This window comes from Eublepharis macularius, chromosome 13 (assembly GCF_028583425.1).
Source record: "Eublepharis macularius isolate TG4126 chromosome 13, MPM_Emac_v1.0, whole genome shotgun sequence".
NCBI lineage: Eukaryota > Metazoa > Chordata > Lepidosauria > Squamata > Eublepharidae > Eublepharis > Eublepharis macularius.
The window spans coordinates 4,500,046-4,513,987 of NC_072802.1; the positions used below are offsets into that span (position 1 = coordinate 4,500,046).

The window sequence follows — 13,942 nt, forward strand, 5'->3', positions numbered from 1 at the left end:
CAGTGTGTGTGTGTTGGGGGGGGTGGGGGTAATCATGGAAATAAATCGGTGCATGCAAGGAAATTTCCAGTGTACTCACAAATTAGAGTACAAAATTACATTAAGCAGATTTATTGATAGTCACAACATAATATATACATTCTTTCAAATGTAACACAGGTACTGAATTATCTAGTATTGGTAATCATATCTAGTACTGATAGTATTGATAATGACATCTAGTACTAGATAATGATTATCTAGTATTGATAATGAAGCAGTTTAAGGCAATCACCTGAGAGCTCTACTGATAGAGAAGGGACCAAAGTGTGCACCTTGTGTGTCCTCCTCACAGGTATCTCTCTCTGCTTTTAAAAGTCCGCCTGGTCGTCCACTCCTTCACCAACCCTAAACCAGAGGTGGGTGGGTGGAGGTGGCTAGCACTTTCCCTGAATCTTGGTGCCAGCTACTGCCAGCTTTGATTTTTTTTTAAATTGTTTGGTGACCCAGGGACAGACGAGGCATTCTACTGGCTTGCTGGCTGCCTGGTTCTCCAGTACTACCCTACCCAAGCTGGCAGAGGCAGTCTCTGGCCTGGTGCTGAAGACCCACAGACTGATTGTCCTGGGGGACCTCAACATTCATGCCAAAGGCACCTTGGCTGGGCCAGCTCTGGATTTTGAGATGTCCTGGGCCGCCATGGGTCTTACTCAGGTTATGGTTGGCCTAACACATGAAAAAAGATATACCGTGGACTTAATTTTTTTGCAGCAAGCCTAGACTGGTTTGTGGGTTAGAGTTTCAGCCTGTGCTGTGGTCTAACCACTACTTCCTCAAGGTATGGGTGAATATGTTATCAACCCTCTGGAAAGTTTTTTTGTTGATGAAACTTCTCAAATACATTCTGATCTGTACGCTGGCTATAATGAAGTCCAGGCTGCAGAAGTTTCTAATGCACCAAGCAGTTTTGTTGATGGATCATGTTGACCTGGTTACTGTAATAGTTGTTGATGGGATCTTGGGACCTGTGAAGGACATTACTTGTGCTCTGGACTCATGTCCATCCTGGTTACTGTAAGGTGCAGATTAACAAGCCTCTGATGCCCATCATAAATTAATCACTGACTTGGGGCATTTTTCGCTACTGGCTAAAGGAGACTGAATGATGGGGTCAATTATCACCTGCTCTTCAATCTCCTCTTTCTGGGCAAGGCGATGGAGAGAACGGTTGCAGAACAACTTCAGGCTTTTATGCCTCATCTGCTCTGGGCCCCTTTCAGTCTGGTTTCAGGTGAGCTATGGGAGGAAGACAGCAATGGTGGCTTTTGTTGATGATCTTGGTTAGAATGTAGGAAAAGGCCGTGCTTCTGTGTCGTTGTTAGATTTATCTGCAGCTGTGGATATGGCAGACCATGCCTTCTTGTTGAGACGTACGAAGGCAGAAATATCAGAGGATGTGCTTTGGTTTGGTTTATGTCATGCCTTATGGACAGGTCTCAAGAGAGTTGCTCTGGGAGATCCGTTGTCATCAATGAAAGAAGCCACAAGGCTCCGTTTTGTCCCCTGTGATGTTTACTTTTCATGGAAAGTTCTTGGGAGACATCATCCCCACTCTTGGACTTGGGTACCATTAGTACGCTGCCCACACCCAGGTCTACATTTATTTGGTCCAGACAATCTGGCGCTGCTGTAGTGGACATGATCCAGTGCGTGGCTGGAAAATTCATGGCATGGTAAACTTGATGCTGCTGTAATAATCTCTTCATGGGTCTGTCCTCAAAGAAATGCCAGCTGGCATAGAACACTGCAGCTTAATTACTATCAGAAGTTGGGTGCAGTATGTATTTCACGCCTGTTTTGCAGTTACCCATTCATTACACCCATTTGGTGTAGTGGTCAAGAGCGCAGGACTCTAATCTGGAGAACCGGGTTTGATTCCCCACTCCTCCACTTGAAGCCAGCGGAGTGACCTTGGGTTAATCACAGCTCTGTCAGAGCTCTCTCAGCCCCACCCATCTCACAGGGTGATTGTTGTTGTGGGAATAATAACAACATACAATAACAACATACAATAATTACAAACATACTTTGTAAACCACTCTGAGTGGATATTAAGTTGTCCTAAAGGGCAGTATATAAATCTATGATGATGATGATGATGATGATGAAAAATACATACAAAAAGGCACCAGAGGGCACCAGAAGAGCAGGACTATCAGGCAGAGGGAGAAGACACCCAAATCAATGAGCCTGACTTTTTGGCAATTAAGTACAGGATTGGGGTCAATTCCAGGAAGCAGTGGAAACTGAATTGCTTGCTGGACTTGGCACAATATTCAGCCACATGGAAAATGTACAGCCACATAGCTATACTGTTAATAAATGTTTACGTTTCTTGTGGATGAGGCTGTACTAATACAAAGCAATCTGTTGTGAACAGCTGGCACAGGACAACACTCCGAAGCAACTGCTCCCTCTCCCTGGCGCCCTCAGGCCCCGGTGGACCTACATTTAGGGCACATACCGGTTCTTTGCCGTCCATGGCCTCCATCCAGAGACGCCTGTTTGCTTCTGAAAGGGCTTGCAAGGTGATGGGCCCAGGCCTACATGAGATGCAACAAAAGGAGGCCAAATTGAATCTGGAGTTATAGTTTATTCCCCTCCTTATAGTAAAAAATAAACCAAACAGATACAAGTGGAGCCACCAGAAACCCCCAGGCTGGTCCTAGGCACCCTCTTTGTAAAGCATTGAGCAAGTAGATAGGAAATCACCTCACGACAGGGCAGGAATTGCAGAGGGCCGGCGATTGTCTTTTTATAGCTATGGAGGCTGCCTGACTGGTTTAAGAAGAAGTTGTGTGAGGCCATCTCAAGCGACAGCAAAATGGAGTAAAGAGGCCTAGCTGTATTTTACACATGTTCAGTTCTCAAGCTAGGACAATCCAAAACTCACTTAAGGTACATTTGTAATTATGGATGTGTGGATGCCCCAGCCACACCCCAACATCACCGTATCCCTCAAACGTTTGTCGTTTCTGTGGGGCAGGAATCTCTCATTTCTCTTCAAAATCTGTCTTTGGGCAGCATTGTCAAATGAGTGAGGAGCATCTTTGCCCGTACTGGACTGTCAAAAGATCCCAATGTTGGGGGAGAAACGGAAGAAATCCTTTGTAGAGCCTGACAACCCCCAGAGAGCGCCAGGTGTGATGGGATGGTTGGGAGTGTCGGCCCAGTGGGGAACCTCATCCAGCCCAGACGCGGAAAGGACGGGCAGACTGACGGCTCTTTCTTGATTCCGTAGGGTGTGTGTGTGTGTGTGTGTGTGTGTGTGTGTGTGTGTGCATGGCCATTTTTAATTGTTGGACTGATTTGTCTGGTTAATTCCAATAACGAACAAGACTCTGGCATGACTCGCCAGGCAGCTTCAGGGAAACTAAAGTCTTCGGGTTCCAGGGGGAATATGGTTGCAAAGCTAAAACTTAAAGGAATTGATGGAAGGGCACCAGCAGGGCTTGACTTGACCCAAAACAGTGACGGTCGGAGTGTCAAGCTGGGACCTGGGAGAACCCAGTTTTGCCACAGAAGCTCCCTGGGCAACCTTGCCCCCCCCCTCACATTCATGTTTTCTGTGGACCCCAGACAGAGAAGACAGGGATGCGCTGGTGGAAGGGGACTAGTCTTGTTGAATGTCTTTTGGCTTCCCTAACAATTCCTCCGATGTTTTGTCCAAACAGGAATGTCCAAATACACCTGAAAATTTCTCTTCAGGTGAAATTCTTTGGGAAGATCTGCTTCTATTACCTGTTTAAATCCTCAGGTGCTGCATCAGGCAACCCTCCATGCTCACGATTCCTGCCTATGCAAGTTTCCCAGAGAATTCAGAGTTGCCTAAGAACCACAGGTGGACCTCTGGGCCTCAGGGGCTTCAGGCTACAGCACAACAACTCACCTTTCCAGTGTCTCGATATCAAAACAAAATCTTTTGTCTATGGAGTCCGTCTTCCTCCTCACACAGGATTTCAGCACCAACTGTAAGGTACCCTGAGGAAACAAAATTCAAAGCCAACATTTAAACAAACGAAACAGTGGTGATGATTATTTTAAAGCCCCAAACAGGAGAAGGTATCAGTCTCTGCAACTGGGACGAAGAATCAAGCGAAGGCGAAGGCGCCTGTTCTACCTGGCCCCACTGCAGCCCCACTGCAAGCCTCAGCTGGCACAGCTCTGACCAAGGACGCCACTTACTTGCTTTGACCCGGGCTTCTGCTCCATGGGTGTCAGTTTTAACATCCGGACTTCCTTCTCATACTGGCAGTAATACTTCACCCAAGAGACACCCAGTGCCCCTACAGGAAGAGGAAAAGGAAAGGATTCAATGCATGATTTTGTGAGAAGTTAATGTTTTTTCCTTCTACATTCCTGTACAACATCTGGCTTTCACCAGCATTTTCTGAGATACTTCCTAGTCTTTACAGCCTGATTTCAACTGAGGGAGGGCCGGACAGCACCCATGTACTTTGATCAGCCGGGTAGTACAGACTTAATTTCTGTACTTAGTAAGGAATAAGCGGTTCGGCCAAATATGACATAGCTTTGGAGATGATCTATTACTATTTTCTCCCATCCTTCCTCCAGCATGGTTTCCTCAAAGTTTTTCCTGACGACTACCCTGTAAGGTAGACTAAGTTGAGAGGTTCTTTTTGGCCCAAGTCTCCCAGACGGAACAGGGATTTGAATGTAGGTCTCCCCTGTTCTAGCCTGACACTTAAACCAGTGGGCCACGTGTTGTCCCTCTCCAGTGGCTTCAGGAATTCCAGTCACAGAGTAGAGGGAACTAGTGAGGCTGGCTCCTGCCCTCTCAACTGCCTACTGTGTTATATGGAAACCCGAGAAACGCCCAGGGTGCTTACATTTTTCCTGAATATACAGATAGCCTTCTATAGTTGGCTGCCCAGGGAGCCTGCAAGTCAAGGGAGCTTCTTTCATCCTTTTCTTGAGGTCTTCTAACCCTTCACGTGTGCTGGTAAAATGATTCCTTGTCTGTTGAGGAATGGAGAAAGGCTGCATTTGTGCTGGGACACAAGCAGCAAAAGCAGAGATCTCACTGGTGGAGTTTGGCCATCAGCAGCAGCCTAAAAGCACAACAGCTGCTCTGCTGGGCCAGGCCCCAGGTCCGCAGAGCCCAACCTTCTGTTTCCAGCAGAGGCTGATCAGACACCTCTGGAAGGTTCGCAGAACTTGCCACCCTACTGACTCCAGCATCAGAGGTATGTCACCTCTGAACAGGAAGTCCCACTGAGGGATCGTAACTAATTCAACTTCTCAAAGAACTTCAGAGTTGGTGCCCAGGTGCCCCAAGCACAGCATGATGAATCTGCTATACTTGCAGCTGCCAAACCTAGGGAACTGATGAGTCTTTCAGTTGCCAGTAGCAACTGTAGCAGGACCATACACCCCAAAGGCATGAGAAGGGCGCTAAACAAATGGTGGCACTGCTAGGTTGGGAAAGGGAACAGACAACCGCCCTGCAGAAAGAGCAGGATTCTGAGTAGCACAACAACTCAACGGTTTGCTAAAAAACGTCACAGTCGATCCTGGCAAAGATTTTATTTTATTTTTTTTTGCTGTCAAGTTGCAGCTGACTTACAGAGACCTCAAAGGGTTTTGGAGGCAAGAGACATTCAGAGGTGGTTTGCCATTGTCCAGCTCTGCGTGGCAACCCTGGACTTCCTTGGGGGCCAACTCCGCCAGGCTTCTGAGATCTGACAAGCTTGGACTAACCTGGGCCATCCAGGTCAGGACCCATGGGAGGACCCCTCCCTAAAAGGCAGCCATCAAGATCCCTCCTTTTCCAATACTTTTGTTCAATGAAGCATTTCTTTAAAAATCAGTCCTTCATAGAGGCAACTTACCTTTTTTTAAAAAGTCACAGCCCACTTCTGTTGCTGGTTTTCAGGCTCTTTTCTGAGGTTCCTTGAGCACTTGTGTGCCCATAGGGTTTTCAAGGCAAGAGGCAAACAGAAGTAGTTTGCCATTGTCTGATTCTGCGTAGCAAACCTGGACTTCCTTGGTGATCTGACATCCGAAGTACTAACGATGACTGACCCTACTTAGCTTCTGATATCTGATGAGATATTCAGGTCAGGGCAAAGATAATATAAACCCAAATAAATTGGTGATGAGAATTATAAATATTGCACGACTTAGTGAGCTCATGAAAGCTTTCTACAGCAGAAACAGAAGGACATAAATAGAAAGCTGCAAGGAAACTCACATTCTGCAAGCTGAGCTGAAGCTGCTGTTTGTATGGAAGGAAATCTTGTGTCAGCTCAACCGTCAGGTTGTTGTAAGTAAAGAGGCTGTGAAGAAACGCCAACACCTGTGCAGGAAACAACCATCAGAGACGCTTAACACCACGCACCAGCCGAATCAGACCAGCAGAATCACAGCAAAAGTTCAAACCAACTTCCACTTCAGTTTTCAAAACAACAGGTTGAATGATGAGCACACAGATCACCTCCTTCACCGCAGACAAGTGCAAAGCGTGCAGAAGACTCAACGGCTTTGGGCAGGATGCAGAAGCACGGATAGCTTTGACTCTTCTTACCCTCCTGCTCAAATCTTAGAGAGATGCATCTTTCTCCCCACCCCCAGTCGAGGGGACACCACAGAGATGGAGAGGGGGGTGACAGGAAGGGCAAGTCAGTTCCAGGGACAATTAGAATGTTCTAGTGGAAGGTGACTCATCTTGTTGAAACACTTTTAGTTTCCCTAACAATTCCTCTGAGATTCTTCTGGTCAAACAGAATGTCCAAATTCACTTCACAATTTCACTTAGGTGAAATTCAGCGGGAACTTCAGCTTCTATTACCTTTTCAAATGTTCAGATGATGCATCAGGCAACCCTCCATACTCCTCTTTCCTGTCTATGCAGCACCGGGTGACAGTAACAATCCCTGTCTTCTAGAACAGCGGGATCTGAGCCCAGTAGAGGCCAGCAAGACACACTCGGGGGATATATAACCTTTTGAGAGTCCAAGCTCCCTTCTTCAGATTCTTCCATCTTCTAGAAGTACTAGACACAACGTCTACCGTCTACTAGACTGCAAGCCCTCATACAAAGCCTCTTTCTTCTGTTTTTATTATTTTTATTGTCCTGAGTTATCTCAGGGAGCTGAATTGTAAAAAGTATTAGTGCCCAAAAAACTGCTGATGAACATACATCAGTACTCTTTTGTGACTTCTATTTGTGGCAGAACATTCACTGGACATGAAATACCCACTGCAGTGAAAGACAAAGGCGCATTTGCACATTTTGTGTGTTTCAACAAATCAGTTTCACTAAATTTTCTGGGAGAATAGCAATACATCCAAGACATGCCACAGGGACAGACAAAAATTAACTTTAAACAGTTCTCTATTTCAGAGCCACTAGATGTTTTAAACCTTCCTATACGGAGGATCAACTGTACTGAGGACATGGGAACATGACAACATCCTCAAAGTAGTGAGTGTGAGGGTACCTGTGCCTGAGCCGCTAAACACATTTTGTATTGGACAGGAGAGAGGAAAGATATGCCTTTCTTATGTTACCACACGGACACGTCTCTCTCTCCCCTCCCAAAGAGATTAAATCCAAAGGAATTGCAGTGCACGAAGACAGGCCCAAAGGAAATAGGCTTACAGGCTCCACAATACTGAACTTCTTGCTCTCCTGCACTTCTTGGATCTGATACACATATTCCAGGGAAGAGTCAAAGAAAACATGTTGTTCTTTATCCACCTGCAGGTCAGCCTAAATTAGAGAGAAAGAGGCGTGTCATGGAACACACTGATTTATGGCAGCCAACTATTGTTCCTTTTAAAACTAGAAAACAACCCAGTTATGTGTTTGGCATTCTTCCCCAAGAACTAAATTGTATGAGCCGTATTTCTGATCTGAACCTTGACTCAGCTTCAAGATGGCAAGCAAACAGAAATGCTGCTCCTTGGAAATCTGAAAGATCTGCTTAAGGCATGAACCAGGAGCCCTGACATCTGCACGTGAAATGCTGCTTGGGTCCCCTGGCTCTTCTAAGGCAGCGAACCTGCCAACGGAAGGCACAGAATTTGATTGCTTGACTATTGAGGAGAAAATTCAAAGGCACCAAGTGGCAGGGTGGATAAAAATCAATGTTTTTTTAAAAAAAAAAAATAAAATTGGATTTTTCAAATTTAAATCACATTTTTTAAATAAAATGCTTTTTGAGCAAAATATATTATTATCCAAAGGTTATTCCATCATGAAATAGGGATTAGTTTTTAATTATGTAGCATAAGGCTGTATATGTTTAAATGTTTTGGTAAATAAATTCCATTAATCCATTCACAATGTCATGCTCTTCCAGAGGTTTCTGTGAGATTACTGGGCAGTTTCTCTGGCTACAAGATATTATCACAGATGCTTGGTTTTGCAGTTCTCAAAACTATGAATTTGTGTCTGCAGAGATCACATGCCTCTTCTTCACAGCAAAAATGTTATAAAATGAACAGAGTTGAGAAAAACCTTAATCCCATTGTTCTACAAACCTATGTACACAGAATCAACTCCTTAAGTGCCAAGTTTCAAAAAGTTCACTGAATAGAAAAAGATTGGAGCAGAATAGATCTGCACAAGAAGAAACTAAGAGTGATGAGGGAGGGGCAAGCAGTAAAAATGAAAGTGAAACTGGAGATAATTCACCTCACAATAATTTCATAATTATCTATAATGTGCTTATAATAGTATTAAAAATCAGTATTTTTATATATAACTGTAAAACCAAGGGAGAAAAACTGTAACCACCAAGGGAGAAAACCATCCTCTTTCTTTGGAAGCTGAACTTTTTCCCTCCAAAGCAAAGAACCCATCCGGACTTTCAGAAGCGCCTCCTGTTGTAGGAGGATGCTTGGTTGGAACTTCATTTTGCTCTTGGCTCTGCCCTCAAGGCAACCATTTTCTCATGGTGGCCACTACCTTCTCTCACAGTCTCAACAGCTCCCACTGTAAGGCTCTGCCAAGCAACTCTCAAAAGACTTCACTGCAGGCAGTAAAAGAACTTTATTGAAAAGCTGCCAGTTTCAGGACCCTACCCCATCTTTGCCAGGAATGACGTTCACATGCAAACATCAAGTATATATAGGCTTTCAAAGCACAGGCAAAATCCCAAGACCCCCACCCCCCCTTGTCTAACGATCAGCTAGGCTCAGCAGGGAAACATCTAAGTGGGGAAACAGAACTGATGTGTGGGATTTTCAAGGTCATGGTGTCTGGAAACTACTGGGTGAAGTTCAGAGGGGCACACAGATAACAGCAGGAACCAACGCCTCCCTTGCCTAGTTTCACATCAGCGGGTCTGAAAGGCAAGGTAATTAACAGTTGCAGTCCAGTCAAATAACAGCCTCAGCATTTCACCGTAATCATAACATCCAGGAACAACAGGGTGTTGCTGGGTATGGCAGGTGATGCTGAGCACCTGACACCCATAAGGTCAGCAAGATCTGTGGGCCCAACTCCAGTGATCCCCGCAAAGTTCTTTCCCAGCCTTGGAGACCAAAACCTTTCATAGAAGATGCCCAGGCAAGATACTGGCTCTACTGTGGGCTACGGATTAACCAGCCCTCTATGTTACTGGTGGATACATCCCGATGCCGTGACCCAAAGGGCAAGGCAGCCTTGACCTATCCAGCACCTTTTATACTTGAGTTCTCAGTCTCTACAGCTGGTAAACACCATTTGGGGGATTATTTATTTATTTTATTTTACTTCATTTATATCACACCATTCTCCTCAGTGGACACCCAATGAAGCTGACACAGTTTCCCCTTCTTCCATTTTATCGTCACAACAACACCCCTGCGAGGTAGGTTAGGCTGAGAGTGTGTGACTGGCCCAAGTTTACCCAGTGAGCTTCCACAGCAGAGTGGGAATTTGAACCTGGGTCTCCCAGATTCTAGCCTGACACTCTGACCACTACACCACATTGCGTCTCATAGAAGATAAAAACCTCCCCGCACTTACCTCTTGTAGCTGGGTTTCCTTTTTCTTTGAAGATAAATGCAAATGACGATCTAACATGGAGTAAAACTTCTCACTATCCTTCTCAAATTTCTTTTTCCGTTCCTGTAGTCATGACAGAAATCAGTTATGATCCATGGCAGGTTTTATTCTTTTTAAAGAGTGCAAGCCCGACCAGAGGGCACTCCTCTGTGCCTGAAAATCCCAGACTGTTCAGTGGGGAAAGACTATCATTATTACTAATATTATTTCCGATATTTCTGAACTGAGCATGGATTTGGAAAAGAGAACAAGCCAACCTCCAGCAATGAGACCTTTTTTGTATTTAAAAATGTGCACCCTTAATTTTCAGCAAGGTGTGCTACCTGGCAGCTGTATTTATAGTCTGCCCATCCTCCGTGCTGCTATGAACAGCATTTTTAACAAAACTTCATAGCCATTCTTTGAGGCAGGCTTTGTCATCGGACTTGCCCAGCGAGTTTCAAGACAAAACAGGGCTCTGACCCCCAACTCCCCCCTCCCCCCTTCCAGCTCCACACTCGAGACGCTGGTCTACTCTGGCAGCTCACACTGCGCTTCTTTTGCACTCCGCATGGAGCCCTCAAATATAACCACACTTGCACCGGCTGTTTGACAACACTGAAGAAATATACAGAAGTAGTCATGGACATGCAGATCTAGTCATACCCCGAGGTCTACAAGCTGCTCACATCATAGCAACATCCCTTACAAACTCCAGACCACAGACCAGCAGTGTCAGCAAGTGCAAGCCAGAACAGGAAATGGCTCCCTTCCCAAGCTAAGTGGGGAAAAGAGAAATTAACCAAGCCTGATTTAGAGAAGCCGAACCGATGCCATTGGCTGGCAGTCCCTAAGCAAAACAAAGATTGAGGAATTAAGCCTGAGGCGTGCACGCTCCCTCGCTTCCCTCTCTGGGCACGAAAGGCAACATCTGACCCGGGGAACCCGGCAGTCATTTGAGGAAGTGATCTCCCAGAGGAGAATACGGGTGCTTACGCAGGCCTGTGGTAAACGCAATCCCACACTCAAGCGGTCATGAAATTGTCCGGTTTGGGTAGTCCCTTTTACATGCCACAAGCAAAGCAGCATCAGAGCAGGGGGGCCGCTCCCTTTCTCCCCCTGCACAGGGAGTATGAAGGTTCTGAACAGAACAGGCTCCAAAACTGTACCTGGGTTAAAAAACAGTAACTGTGCATGTATAAAGGGCACGTGGCAGCTTATGCCAGCTTCCTGTTTTAAGTAGGGGAATATTTTTTACACAGGAAGAATTACTGGAATTACAGGGTTCTTCCCCGCCCCCCCCCCCCCCCGCCGATGCTGTGCCCAGGAGCCCTTGCTTCTGCACCTTCCATCCATGACCCAACATCGGTGGAAGCCAAGATCCTGAAAACAAGAGCCAGTTGTACAAGATCCACAAAGGAGCACAAGCCCCAACATCTGCTCCAGGTCCACCCAACACACAATTCATTAAGCCAAACACAGACCGGGGGGGGGGGCTAACTTTTAGCCTTCCATAGATATTTTGAAAATGAAGTTTGAACACAGGACAAGTAGTCAAGGATGGGCTGCTAGCCCCCACCCATCCAGCTTCCCCACCCCTACACTCCACCGCAAAGACCCATAAAGCACAGGACACCATCGGCTTCATTAAGCTTTGCCAAGAGGCCTCTTTCTAAGAAAGAAAACAGCTGGCTAAGCAGGAAGCAAAAAAAGGAAGCCGAAGATCTCGCTCTTACTTTGAGAGCAGCTTTGGGGATGGCTGTGGCTGTCGACATGAAACACATCAAGCAGCTTTATTCAGGCTGGCCCATGTACAAATACCACGAGAGTCCTCTGACTGAAGCCCTCCAAAACCAAATGAGATGAACGGGGACATGCTCATTTACAGGCCCTCCTTCAGCAGCTGGGAGAGGGGGCTGACTGCTTCCCCCACTCACATGGAAAGAACCAGCCGAAGGGATTTCCCCCCCCCTTGGGAAACTGCCAGGGGAGACGTCCAGAGTCCAAGTGAGTTTTACAAACACGAGTATCTTATTTTTCTGTGACCTGGATAGGGACATTAGCCTTTGCCCACTTTCTGCTTACACACCAGTTGGCAACTGCAGCCTCTTTCAAGCATAAAGTCACAACTAAGGGCGACTGAGAGAAGTTGCCGCTCAAGGGCAGCTGTAGTGTGTTTGCACAAGGCTCCTGAATCCTAGGAGTTATGGCTTGGCAAAGGTGCCAAGCATCTCACAATGGGATTCTAGCAACTCACTAGCATCCCTCCCAGAAGCTCAGTTCCACAGGAAGAAGGAGCCCTCCAAGGTGATCAAGAACAGAGGTGGGCAGATACTGGGTCATCATGAGCCAGGGCCTCACGGGGAATGACAACAGAATTACATTTGCCCAAGTTGTCTACAAAAGAATCAGGTGCCATCTGAAACGAGGGGAAATTCCCGCCTTTTTGAGATGGGCTGCTACCTGTCAGCCCAGGCTACTGAAAAGTCCTCTCCTCCCTCAATCCTGTCACAGCCACACCCACGACCTCTGTTGCTCCACCCCCCGCCCCGCCCAAAGGGCCCCTCCTCTCTGGCACCCTCCCCCTTTGCTCCTGGAACAGGTTCCGGGAGGGAGTTCCAGCCACGTCCGTCTGCGGCAGCAGAAACAAGCAGGACCCTCGCCACACCACACAGCTGACCCTCCCTGTTCTAAGCTAAACTAGAATATGTGTTTATTTTCTACATTTTTAATCCCACCTTTCCTCCAAAGAGTTCAGAACGGCACACATTTTTCTTCCCTCCTTCATTTTATCTTTACAACCACCGCACTGTGAGGCAAGTTAGGGTAAAAGAGCAACTGGCCCAAGCACACCCAATGAGCATTGCTGGAAGCGGGTGTGTGTGTGTGAAAACCTCAGCTGCCCAGATCCTAGCCTGCCACGCTTTACAACTGCACCATACAACTGGCTTTAAAAGAATCCTGCTTTTTATTGCCATGCATTTACGTGATGCCAATCCTCCCCCCCCCCTTCCTCTCTCTCCTCAAAACCCTTCTTTATTCTTTATCGTCCCTTTAGCTTTCCTCCTGAACCAACACTAAGCTGGACGGCACCTCTGGATACTCATCCCCAGTTAGGCCCAACCCTCGACTAATTTAGACTTGGTTGCTCAGGAGAGGTATCTGCCTTTGGCTTATGTGATACTTTATCAAGGACAATGCAGACAAAATAAGCATCAAGTCTGAACTGCACGCAAAAGCCTGAGGCTTTTTCACCTTCAGGCAGCACAACAGACTTCCCAAACACAGACTACTCAGGACAGTCAAATATCAAAACCCAGAAAAGAGGCTAGTCCTCAAAGACTCTCTGAAGCCCCTCCCCTCCCAAAATGCCATCCTTTAGGCTTCTTCAACAAAACACCAAGGCAAGCTCTGGAAGAAGCAAGAGTTGTCAGGACTAGATGTTCACTTAGCACCACCACCACGAGGGTGTAGAGTTACAGTTTAACAGTTTCCTTGGCCTCTTGTTGATCTTCTACCAGGTTCTGGAAATTGACTCCAAGTCACTTTCTTGGCTCCAAGTCACTCCATGGGCCAAGGTTACAAACAGGAGAAAAGAAGAAGGCTTGGTAGTCCTCGTTCAGCCCTTCTATCAGTACTATCTGGCAGTGCCATCCCAAGCACAGCCACGCCCCTTTCTAAGTCCACCGAAGCCAAAGGGCACAACTCTGCTTAGGATGTCACTGAAAACAGCAAGAAACAAACAGGAATAACCCAAGGGGTCACTGTCCAGTGGGAAGGTTTCTTGATTAGGCCCCAGTGACATGAACGGGGCCTCAGGAAAAGTGGAGGAAGTTCATTAAAGTGAGGCTTCATGTTAATTAGTGAGTGGTGGCTAAAATGTAATCTTTCTATCTGAAGCACCAA

The 13,942-nt window shown here is 46.4% G+C and overlaps 1 protein-coding gene across 1 annotated transcript in view; it reads right to left on the reverse strand.

The window, feature by feature from the left end:
• OPHN1 (oligophrenin 1) overlaps positions 1-13,942 on the reverse strand; it is a 142,176-nt gene that overhangs the window by 78,656 nt on the left and 49,578 nt on the right. The window contains exons 5-11 of the mRNA XM_054996265.1: positions 10,019-10,120; positions 7,664-7,774; positions 6,254-6,358; positions 4,890-5,019; positions 4,225-4,325; positions 3,929-4,020; positions 2,504-2,582 (exon numbers count right to left, since the gene is read on the reverse strand). Coding sequence (XP_054852240.1) covers positions 2,504-2,582; positions 3,929-4,020; positions 4,225-4,325; positions 4,890-5,019; positions 6,254-6,358; positions 7,664-7,774; positions 10,019-10,120 — 720 coding nt within the window. The remainder of the gene's footprint in view (positions 1-2,503; positions 2,583-3,928; positions 4,021-4,224; positions 4,326-4,889; positions 5,020-6,253; positions 6,359-7,663; positions 7,775-10,018; positions 10,121-13,942) is intronic.